The sequence below is a fragment of the Gopherus evgoodei genome, chromosome 1 (genome assembly GCF_007399415.2).
Source record: "Gopherus evgoodei ecotype Sinaloan lineage chromosome 1, rGopEvg1_v1.p, whole genome shotgun sequence".
Lineage (NCBI taxonomy): Eukaryota > Metazoa > Chordata > Testudines > Testudinidae > Gopherus > Gopherus evgoodei.
Window position 1 is genome coordinate 269,081,659 of NC_044322.1, and position 11,887 is coordinate 269,093,545.

Genomic DNA, 11,887 nt, shown 5'->3' on the forward strand with positions numbered 1-11,887 from the left:
CACCATAGAAGTTCATCCTGTTACCCTGTATTGAGCTCAGTAACAACTTATGTTTGACTAAAATACATCTTTGAGAATGGCTTCCACCCTTGATTTGAAGAATCCACCAATGCCCTTGGTAGTTTGTTCCAATTGTTGATCATCCTGACTGGTAAAAATGTGTGACTAATTTCTAGTTTGAATTTGTCTGGCTTCAGCTTCCAGCCATTGGTTCTTGTTCTGCCTCTCTCTGCTAGATTAAAGAGCCTTTTAGTACTGAATATTTTGTCCATGTGAAGTAGAGCCCTGCACCTGACCCAAACCCGATGGGATCCAATGAGAAGTGTCAGGTTCGGATCAGGTCAGACTGGAAAACAACCCGATCCTCTTGGGCTTGGGTTGGGTCAGCTCCGCTCCCCATTTTCTGTCCCTGCCTGCCTCGCTCCTGCCAGTCTCCACCACCCTGCTGCACTGTATGTGCTGCAGAGTGAGCGTGCAAAGCAGTCACAGCACTCGTGTTGACCACATGGACAGGTCACAGGAGATGGTGCTGTCTCAGGTTCAAGGGGTTGGGATTAGGTTGGAAAATGACTTGACCCTCTTGAACTCAGAGTCCAAGTCCAGTCAGGCTTAAAACTTAGGCCTGTGCAGGCCTCTAATGTGAAGGTATTTAAACACCATAATCAAGTCACTTCCCAATCTTCTTTCTGATACACTAAACAGACCAAGTTCTCTAAGTCTCTCACTGTAAGGCATACACCTCTTTTACCAACTCTAGACTTCCGAAATAGGTTATAACCAGTCATGTGAATTGTCCCACCAGGCTTCAGTAATGCCAATTATATAATTTTTTTTCTCATCATTGAGAATTTCTACTTCTTGTTAGTCCTTACCCAGAGTACGTCTACACTACAGCATAATTTCGAATTAACTAAAACCGGTTTTATAATACCGATATTATAAAGTCGATTTTATGCGTCCACACTAGGGCACATTAATTCGGCGGTGTGCATCCATGGTCCTAGGCTAGCGTCAATTTCTGAAGCAGTGCACTGTGGGTAGCTACTGTAAAAGAATGAGGCCAATAATGTCGATTTGCGTCCACACTAACCCTAAATCGATATAGTAATATCGATTTTAGCATTACTCCTCGTTGGGGAGGAGTACAGAAATCGATTTTAAGAGCCCTTAAAATTGATTTAAAGTGCATTGTAGTGTGGAAGGGTACAGCGTTAAATCGATTTAACGCTGTTTAAATCGATTTAACTGTGTAGTGTGGACCAGGCCCCAGACTCCTAGCACTGAGATATAAGCAATTGAAAAATGTCTTCTCTTTGCGTTCTTTGCCACATCGGTCCAATTTTTTCACAATGTCAAGTCTGAACTTTTATACTGCATTTGCCTCCTTAGCACCCTCCCCTTGCACTGGTAGTTTAATGGCCTCCTAGCTGCTTCAGTTCATCTGCATTCGAGAAGGTTAGCTCCCTACCTGTGAGATGCAGCCCATCCTGTCTGTAAGGCCTCTCTCCCACTGAAAGGTTCAACAAAACCAATACTTTCAGCTTCACGCCAACCATGCAGCCAACAATTCACCTCCAGTATTTTCTGCCTTCTCTCACTCTGGGACCAGTACGATCTCCAAGAAAATCACTTAAACATTCCTTTTCTTCCACTCGCTTCCAAGATGTCTAAGGTCTTCTATAATCTGGGTAGTTCCATGTGATGCTTGTGATGGGTTCCAATGTGTATCATCATCAATTGCCAGACAACTTCATAAACCTGTCTAACTCTGTAGTTACCTCTCACATCATCATTCCAGGGAGCCAGCACACCGTCCTATTGTCCTTCTGCCCCTTGCTTAATTTTCTGTCTGCTCTTTTTAATATGGAGTCGCTGATGATGATTATTTGCATTCTTAGGATGGCTGAAGAACCTCTCTTGGTACCTACTTCTCATATTGTAAGGACACACATCAGGTATGCCCTCTGTAGCTTTCTGTTCCATTCAACGGAGAAAAAGTTCTTCTATAGTGGATTTTCTATCTGAAAACATTTTGATATTTCTCATTGGGCTGAATGCCTCCTAACTCTCTTTCCCCTCTTGGTCACAGACTGCCTCTTTGGTTTCTACTCTCTCCAAGACTCTTATCACCTTGTGGTGTCTGTGACAATAATTTCTGAATCTGGTTGTCCAAGAAGTCTTCATTGCCTCAGATAAATCTATTGTGCCTTCCAGCAGAGAGGAAAACATAGCACATCCAATGCAAGTCACAGCAGTTGTTCCCTTATCATCCCAATCTGCTACCTTATGTAAAGACATACCTAAAACTGGTTTCACAGTCCCTCTGTAAACTCCCACTCAGATTTATCTGGTTTGTCACTCCTGTTCACCTGGCAATTGATATATATTAAACCTCACTGTTCAGCTACCTCCTTTGCAAACAGGGAGGGAATAACCACTCAGATGTCAAATACTAGTTCTGTTCAAAATCCAGCCACCGAGCCCTCACTGAGACCCAAAAAGATCTATCTCATCTAGGCAGTTCAGGGGCACATAGCCCAGCCACACAACCCTGATTGAGAACAAACAGATGGAACAAACACAGCAGTCACCAAGTCCCTGTAACTGCAAGCATAGGAGCCACATATTCACCTTCTGAAATGGCCCTGTTTGCCATTCCTGTTCCCATTCCCTTCTAAAAGGTGTATAGGTGTTTGGGGGGTGGGGAAGAGGGCTAGTGATATGGGCCACAATTTTTCTCATACAAAAAGTTTTGTCAAGGAGTTGCATGTCTCAAATCTATCAGACCAGTTTAGCAGTGGAGGGGCTGTGTTACCTGGGGTGTGCTGAGACTTATTTTGTTAGGTACACCCTGTCAAAACCCAGCTCCTTATTCAAACTCCATATAGAAAATATAAGTAAGGTGGAGATGTGACATCTTACTGAACAAGAACAAAGCTTCAGGTCAATGAATGACATGCCCCAGCTTCTTCAGCCTGACAGTTGCTGGGACCTATCACTCGGGGTACCCCAAAGATGTATTTTCTCATGTACAGCCTGTCAAGCCCCAGCTCCTTATTCAAACTCCATGTACAAAATGGAAATGGGGTGGGAGCATGATGTGTGGCAGCAAACTGCTGAAGAACACTTCAGGTCAGTGAGCGGCATGCCCCAGCTCCTTCAGAACAGTCCAATGGTCATAGAGACATGTCACTTGGGGTGACCTGAGACTTATTTTGTCATGTGCAGACAGTCAAATCCCAGATCTTTATTCAAACCCTGTTTACAAGGTAGTAGTGGGCTGGACTATGACATGTAGCAGCATAAGATGCAGGAACTACACTATGGGTCAGGCAGCAGCCTGTCCCAGCTCCTTCAGAACATGCATCTGAAGAAGTGTTTTTTTACCCACAAAAGCTTATGCCCAAATAAATCTGTTACTTTTTAAGGTGCCGCCGGACTCCTCATTGTTTTTTCAGAACAGATTGTCAGTCACAGGCACATGTCACTTCAGGTGACTGGAGACTTGGTTGGTCATGTTCAGTCAGTCAAATACCAGCTTATTTGCTTATGTAATTAATAATTAACTAATGTATCTTTATCACATTCCATCACATTAATTTGGTGTCATTTCTAAACATTTACTCTTACCCTGATATATTTTAAATAATTGTGGCCTTTGAATAAGGAGCTGGAAACCATGACTAAGGAGCTGGTACCACCAGTAAGGAACTGGGAATAAGGAACCATCTTCAGCGTCCTGTGGGGCATAAATCTGAAACCCTGACAGCGTGGGAGGGAGGTAACAAGGTGAAACCAGACTCCAGAGTCATTAACAGCGCAGTCAGATGACTGGCTAAATCGGTGTTAGGGCAAAGGGCAAATCTCAAAGAAGAAACTGTGAAGTGTTGTATCCATAAGGGTCCCAGGATATTAGAATGACAAGGTGGGTAAGGTACTATCTGCTATGGGACCCAACTTCTGTTAGTGAGAGAGACAAGCTTTTGAGCTACTGGTACCAGAAGAACTCCCTGTTGCTGGAAAGCTTGTCTCTCTCTCAGACAGAAGCTGGTCTAATAAAACAGTCAAGTATCAGAGGGGTAGCCGTGTCAGTCTGGATCTGTAAAAGCAGCAAAGTGTCCTGTGGCACCTTATAGACTAACAGACGTATTGGAGCATGAGCTTTCGTGGGCGAATCCCCATTTCGTCGGATGCATGTAGTGGAAATTTCCAGAGGCACGTATATATATGCAAGCAAAATCTTTATACCAATATTTATATTCCAATTGATTTATAATTATATGGTAAAAATGAAAAAGTGAGCAATTTTTCAGTAACAGTGGCTGTGACACTTTTGTGTTTTTATGTCTGATTTTGTAAACAAGTAGTTTTTAAGAACATAAGAATGGCCATACTGGGTCAGACCAAAGGTCTGTTTAGCCCAGTATCCTGTCTCCCAACAGTGGACAATGCCAGGTGCTTCAGAGGGAATGAACAGAACAGGCAATTATCAAGTGATCCATTGTGTCACCCATTTACAGCTTCTGGCAAACAGTGAAGTTAGGTGTAACTTGGGGGTATACAAGTCAAATGAGACTCCAGACAAGATTACAGGAGTCCAGAAAGTATCTTTTATGGCAGTGGCTCTCAACCTATCTCACCCATCTTGTCTCCCTGCGAAAGAAACCGTAAGGGGCTCTGCAGAAAGCTAGGACTCTGGGATCAGTTAGAGCAGGAGGAGGCAACCTATGGCACGTGTGCCAAAGGTGGCACATGAGCTGATTTTCAGTGGCACTCACACTGCCAAGATCCTGGCCACCAGTCTGGTGGGCTTTGCATTTTAATTTTAAATGAAGCATCTTAAACATTTGAAAAAAGTATTTACTTTACATACAACAGTAGTTATATATTATAGACTTATAAACATTCTAAAAACATTAAAAATGTATTACTGGCACACAAAACCTTAATTAGAGAGAGTAAATGATGACTTAGCACACCACTGCTGAAAGGTTGCTGATTCCGGAGTTAGAGGGTGTAAGGTAAGTGAGCTAAAGACCAGCTTGCATGTCACTACACAGCAAGCCCAGAAGACTCCTTCCTAATGAAGGAAACCGCTGGACATAAAGTCCTCCTGCTCTAGGAAGAATCCTGGTGATGGAAGAGCAGCTCCCAGCCCCACTCGCCTTATAGAAACCCTTCAGTACTAAATCCCCTGTGGGAAACGCCCCCAGGCAGGGCTCCCCTAGCAAGGGGGAGCCCCCCAGCGCGGGATTTCTGGCAAGCAGCGCCTCGCTCCCTTTGCATTTCAATCGAGACCCATTTATTTCCGTGACTCAGCAGCGCCCGGCGCCGCACCCTGACTACCAAATGCCCGTTTGGTTCATTTCCTTCTCGCCTTGCAGGAGGCCCGGACCATTGTTGCAGGGGGGTGGAAACGCCCCCCCTTCCCAGGAAAGTGCTGAGCTGAGCCACCCCCTGCGGCAAGCCCACCCGCTGGTGGCTGGGAGCCTAGGGGCGCTGCTGCGGGCTGGCTCTGCGCTGGGAGGGCTGGTGCGTAGGGTCCCATCTGTCCCCAGCGCTGCCCCGGCCTCCTCAGGGTTGGTTTGCACGGGCAGCCCTGCCCCCCCACTGGACAGCCGGGTGGGAGGTGCCGCTTGTCTCCTCCCCGGAGTGAACGCGTGGAGGGGGCGGTGCCCTGGGGCCCATGTCAGTCACCCGGCTGAGCAGCAGCGACCCGGGAGGGGCACGGAGGTATGGGCAGTAGCCTGCTGGACGGGAGCCCCTCCCTCGAGGGGCGAGGGCAGGAACGTCTGCGGGTTCCTGGGCTCGGCGGCCCCCGGGACTCCCTTGCTCCGCTCGTGGGCATGGAGTGGTTGCACCGATCCCCAGGCTCTGGGTTGGAAGGAGGCCGTGCCAGGCCTTGCTGGCATGCCTTCCGCTGGAGCCCTGAGCGGACACTGTCCCTTAGAATCTGATGCGGGGTATCCAGGGCAGTTAGTGCCTTGTAGGGGCCGGTCAGGCAGGGGAGTGGCCTTGAGTGGCCACCAGCCAGTCCTCTCTGCTGCTGTGTTCCACCTCTGGCAGTGGGAACCCAGGGACCAGTACTGCAGGGGCAGGGGGGATGCTGCTGGCTCAGCCAGGTCCTAGGGGACAACCCTTTCTCTGCCTGGAGTTCTCAGCCTGTCGCGGAGGCAAGGACCCTTCCCAAAGCTGTGCTTTCCTCTCATGCGCCTGTGGGGCAGGGAGTTGTAGGAAAGTCACCGTGCTGGCAGAGTGTGTAGCAGCAAAACTTGGACCCAGGGAAGTGAACAGCATTTTTAATGGGGTGGTGGCAGTCCTTAATTCAGAACTCGGGACGCAGCTGTGCCGAGCTCCCTTTTGTGAGGTTCAGAGTGCTGGCTCTGATAGATACAGCTCTCTAGCCCAAGAGGCATAGGTGCCGGGGTGCCTCACACACAGGGTTTTCTCTTCCTGATTCTGAATTCAGGTTCCTGCCATGTGCAGCTGACTCAGCCTGGTGTCAGGCAGGCTCTGCAGGTGTTCCTCTCCCTAGGTTTCTCTCTCTGTCTTTAACTGAGCTCATTTCATGATCTCTGGACTGCCAAACCGATTTCTGATGTCGCCCCAGTTGTGTTACAACAGAGCTGACTTTACCCAGGTGTGCACAAAGTGAAGCAGAGATGGGGTTGTATTCTGTAACCTGGGGCCCAAGTTATTTTCTTCTGCTATTATTATTTGTATTACCGTAGTGCTCAGGAGCCCATTGTGAAAGGTGCTGTACACACAGAACAAAAGACAATTCCTCCCCCAAAGAACTCTAGTCCCTTTTTTTCCCCAGTAGCTCACCCTAATATCTTCTGTCACTAATTCCTGACTTTTTCCCCCTTCAGGAAACCCCAGAGACTGTCTGAATCTGGCCAGGACTCAGGAGCAATGTCTCAACAGTTCCTTTATCGGGCACTGGTGTCAGCTAAGTGGCTCTCAGAAACCATCAAATCCCCTCAGGCTGGGCAGGCTGTGAAGATCCTGGATGCATCCTGGTACCTCCCGAAGATGAAGCGTGACCCCCGGTTTGAGTTTGAGGAGCGCCACATCCCTGGTGCTGCTTTCTTTGACATCGACGTATGCAGTGACCGCACGTCACCATATGACCACATGCTGCCCAGTGCGGATGACTTTGCGGAGTATGTGGGCAAGCTGGGTGTGGGGAACGATTCCCATGTGATTGTGTATGATGCCAGTGATCAGGGTCTCTTCTCTGCTCCCCGTGTCTGGTGGATGTTCCGGGTCTTTGGGCACCATGCCGTCTCCCTTCTGGATGGTGGGCTGAAGAACTGGCAGCGGGAGGGATATCCACTAAGCTCTGGCAAGAACCGAGCAGTTCCTGTGGAGTTCCATGCCTCCCTGGACAAGTCACTGGTGAAGACCCATGAGGACATAGAGGAGAACATAGAGTCACATCGCTTTCAGCTGGTTGATGCTCGCCCTTCAGGGCGGTTCAGAGGGACGGAGGCAGAGCCCAGGGAAGGTAACACTTCTGCTTAGCCATCACTGTAACAAACATGGTGTCCATTTAAGGCACAAACCCAGAAACATGACTCTCGTTCCCAGCTGAAGATTGAAGCTGGAAACTCACTTTTTCCAAAGATAAGTTTCAAGAGGAGGATGCTTGGCTGATATCGATCCCTCTTTGTGGTTGCTGTCTCTGCTTACCTATGTCTGTTTGCCACTCCCACTGTTCTGTTCTCCGTATGCTGCTGCAAATGCTTGCTTAAAACACATTCACCATGGGGCAAGGCCTTATGACACTAAACACAAGATGTTTATTAGTTCAGCATCTGTGTCAGCAGTAAGCCATGAGGACTTTAATCCTGGCAGTGAAGTTCTCCATCTGACAACCAGATTTACTGTATATATGATTTGTATTGTAGTGCATAGAGGGCCTGATTCTGATATGTGCTATATAAACACACAGGAGACAGCCTTGCCACAAAGAGTTTACAAAAGAGGCAGACAAATGGTGGGAGAAGGAATGGATTATTATAGCTGTTCTCCTGCTGGGAATCTGAGGCACACTGAGGTTATGATACACATCTAAGGTCAAACAGGAAGTCTGTAGCAGAGGAAGGAATAGAAATAAGATTTGCTGAGTCCCATACCTTGCTTTCACCCTACAACCATCTCTCCTCTCAGCTGATTAACCTGTTGCCACAGCTGAGTTTCAAATCAGGCATACAGAAGGGGTGTTGCATACACTGTGACTAATACATGTGGCTGAAAGAGAGTGCTCCCATCCCCACCCCTAGCTGTTAGAGCTGCACCCCAGAAAGTGATTTTCCGTCCATACAAGAATTGAAGAAAGCTTTGTATTTTAGTATGAATGCGGAGTCCTGTGGTTCAGAGGCAGCAGTGCACTCAATCTCTCAGGGACCTGGGGAGGTGGAAGAGAAGGTAGCTCCTACACCCCATCCCTTTAATAATATTTAGCTTTGATATGATGCTTTGTGGTCAAAGGTACAGATATTAACCCTCACATAACCTTGTGCAGTGGCTGTAGAGGGAGGGCTGCTGTGGCACGAGTATGTGTGGAGGGTAGTCAAGGAGGGGTTGTGCGGTGGAACCCTCTATGATGTAAAGATTAACTCCTATCTGTGTTGGTCTCCTTCCTCTTCCTCCAGGAATTGAGCCTGGTCATATCCCTGGCTCCCTGAACATTCCCTTCTTGGATTTCCTCACAGAAGCTGGCTTTGAGAAGACCCCTGAGGCAATCCGCAGCTTATTCCAGGAGAAGAAAGTGGACCTCTCAAAGCCAGTGGTAGCCACATGTGGCTCAGGAGTCACTGCCTGCCATGTGGCCCTGGGGGCATACCTCTGTGGCAAGCCAGATGTGGCTGTCTACGATGGTGCCTGGGTGGAGTGGTACATGCGGGCACGGCCTGGAGAGGTCATCTCTGAGGGTAAAGGCAAGACCCTCTGAAGCAATGCTTCTGCCCCTGCAGTGCAGACAAATTGCCTTGGAACAGGCTTTGGGAGATGGTCTTAGCCTTTCCTGTTTTCAAATCATAGTGGTCTTGGGTGACAAATCTAAACATACATGGTTCTAGCCCCTTCCCCTACTCCCCTCCCCCTTCTCACCCACTAACTCCATCCCTCATTTTTCTGGGCATGGAAAATGCCTTTTTACAGCTTCTTACTGGGTTGAGGGGAAGCACTTGTCATGGGATGGTGGAATAATTGATTCAGGCTGTACTCATCAGCTTGGATGATCTCTCCTGATTGGACACTTAACAAGGAAGATGAGTGGAGGAGCAGTTTAGGTTTCTCCTTATATTTGGACTCTGATTTGTTCTCAGCCAGTTTTGCATCCACCATTGTTCCTGGGGAACTTGAAATCATGTTTCTTTTAAGTATCTAATTCAAAGGTTACATAATAAAAATATTTAATGAGTTTAAAGGTTTTTCTCCTGAACAGAGCCCAGGACAGTATATCTGGGGTTTCTCCTTCCCCACTCACCGAGGCATCTTGCTCTGTATCCCTCCACAGGGAGTGTTTAGTTAGCACAGCTACGTGCATCCAGCATATATCTACAGTGGAGCCGGAGATGTAAAATCCAGCTCCCACAGACATACCTGTACCAGCAGTGTAGCTGCATCGTCGTGAGGAGCTGGCCCAAGGACATACCTGCAGTTTCAGACTGGATCATGCTTGGGGCTGATAGCCTATCATGCAGTTCATGCGGCTGCAGCTATGTTGCTGTTTTTAGTGTGCTAATTCGATCACAGCTAGTGCAGGTATGTCTACCCAGGTGGCAAAGTACACTTCCAGTGTAGACATACTCTTATTCTCTGTGAAGGAAGCTCTTCTGATGAAGTGAATGCAGTATTTGTTTCCTCCTTGGTAGGTATATTTCAGTTTCCCTGGGAGACCCCTGTGGATCAAATAAGGAAGGGCAGCATACCTCTCTGTTTGTTTCAGTATGCAGCCATGCAATTGTGTGACTTTCAGATACCACACTCCAATTCAGCATGATCCTTACACTAGGCACGAAAGAGTACTCCCACTGTAGGCAGTGTTGTTCCCAAGATATTAGCGAGACAAGGTAGGTGAAGTAATAGCTTTTATTGGACCAGCTTCTGTAGGTGAGAGAGATGAGCTTATACAGAGCTCTTCTTCAGGTGCTTCCACGGGACTGTTCACGTGCTTACAATTAGTTATGTGCTTCAATACCTTGCTGAGTTGAAGCCCTAGGGAAGAACTACCCATAATGGCAGTCATTTTCACAAGGCCACCACCTTAAATCTTGTCGCTGAAAATCTCCCCCAGCAAACAATAGCAGGGGTATTGATTCAGTGCATTTGGAGAGTTGATCTGCTCTTGGTTACACCTGTACAAGCACAGTGGCTTCAATAGATTTGATTAAAGAAAGGTCTCTGTTGATCATAACACCCATTATTCTAAACAGCCTGAAGAGAGAGATGGGCAAGGGGGTGTTTGTCTCCTGATCAATTCCCAGGGAGCAGCTGGGCTGGGTTAGGGGTTAACCATTTGCCCTTCCTCCCATGATGACTTCATTCTTGTGGGTGGGCCAGGTCCTGAAGTCTGGGCAACAAACAGACCAGTGCTGATAGAAGAACTCATGCTATGACTAAAGACCTTCCCTGGTGCATGCTGTAGGAGGAAAGAGATGGGTAGGAAGTGGGGTGGAGAAAAGTGGGGAAAGAGATGGAGGAAAAGGAGATTGGGTGGGTGAATGGAATCAGAGGAAAATAATGACAGACAATAAGGCTTTGGGCCTGAGTCTCCACTCTAACCAAGATATGCCATATAGAGATAAGGAGCAGGCATGCAAAAGTGACTAAGCCATCTACAGTTTATATTCTTTATACATCCAGGGGCCTGTCTATCTGTCTCCTGCTGTAAATTAGAGGAGACTCAAGGCTGTTCAAATTTACACTCAGCTGCAGTGGTGGCCAAGGGCCTACTTAGCTATTTTCAGCTGCTGGAGGGCAGCATATTCCAGCCATGCTCCCTCCTACCCCCAGCACACCCCCTACATGGGGGCCTGTAAAGGGAGTGGCATAGGCTGGCTCTGTTTTCCAAAGTTACTCACCTGTGAGGAAAGTTGTTGCCTTATGCCCCCCTCTATGGCATAAGGGGACTGAATTGTACCAGAGCATTAGCTCCCTAAATGGAATAAAAATAAGGGGAGGGGGGGAAGGGGGGAGGGCAGTGAAGATAACTCAGGAAAAGACCTGACTGTAAGGTTAATAGAGGTGTGTCTACATTTCAGCACTGCACTTTATGGATATTGCCCTGGCAGAAAAGGGTCAGGTGCCTGTTTGGGAGGGTGGCTTTGGGCTAGTGTCAGCCTTCAGGAGGGAAGCTACCTGCATTTTTCTGCCTAATGTGAATACTGTTTGAAATGTTGGCAAAGGTGGCTGCAGTTAATGAGTCAGGTGACTGCTGTTGGGTGCAGTAGAAGCATGTTTGGGTGAATAGATAAAGCATTTGTGTTTCAGCTGGGTCAGGCATCATGTGCAACTTGACTTCCAAAAGGGCACCCTCTCTTCCTTCTCAACCCCCCCTTCCCAAATGGGGCACTCAGAAGAGACCGAGGCAGGTGTTGTGAATGAATTAATCCCCTGGATGGGGTTGGGGGGCAAGGCCTGGGACTGAATGAACATAGAGACACCCATCCAGGAAAGGGAGGTTTATGCAAGGCAAGTTTAGAGTTGGTGGTGGAGTAGCAACTATAGGGAAAACTTACTGACTAGGTGATTATTACTGCAGATAAGTTAAAAAAAACAACAAAAACAGGGCTTTGATATTGGACACTGCTCCCCTACACCCATGAGCACCCACATAGTCTCAGTGACAGAAATCATCCAAATCCTCTGAGTGTTT

General features: G+C 47.6%; 1 protein-coding gene across 1 annotated transcript; it reads left to right on the top strand.

Moving 5' to 3' along the window:
* Positions 1-5,641: 5,641 nt before the first annotated feature.
* Positions 5,642-9,436, top strand: LOC115642187 (3-mercaptopyruvate sulfurtransferase-like). Its single transcript, XM_030545677.1, has 3 exons — positions 5,642-5,733; positions 6,873-7,510; positions 8,661-9,436. The coding sequence occupies exons 1-3, from the start codon at positions 5,687-5,689 to the stop codon at positions 8,957-8,959; spliced, it is 984 nt and encodes a 327-aa protein (XP_030401537.1). The 5' UTR covers positions 5,642-5,686; the 3' UTR covers positions 8,960-9,436.
* Positions 9,437-11,887: the final 2,451 nt, after the last annotated feature.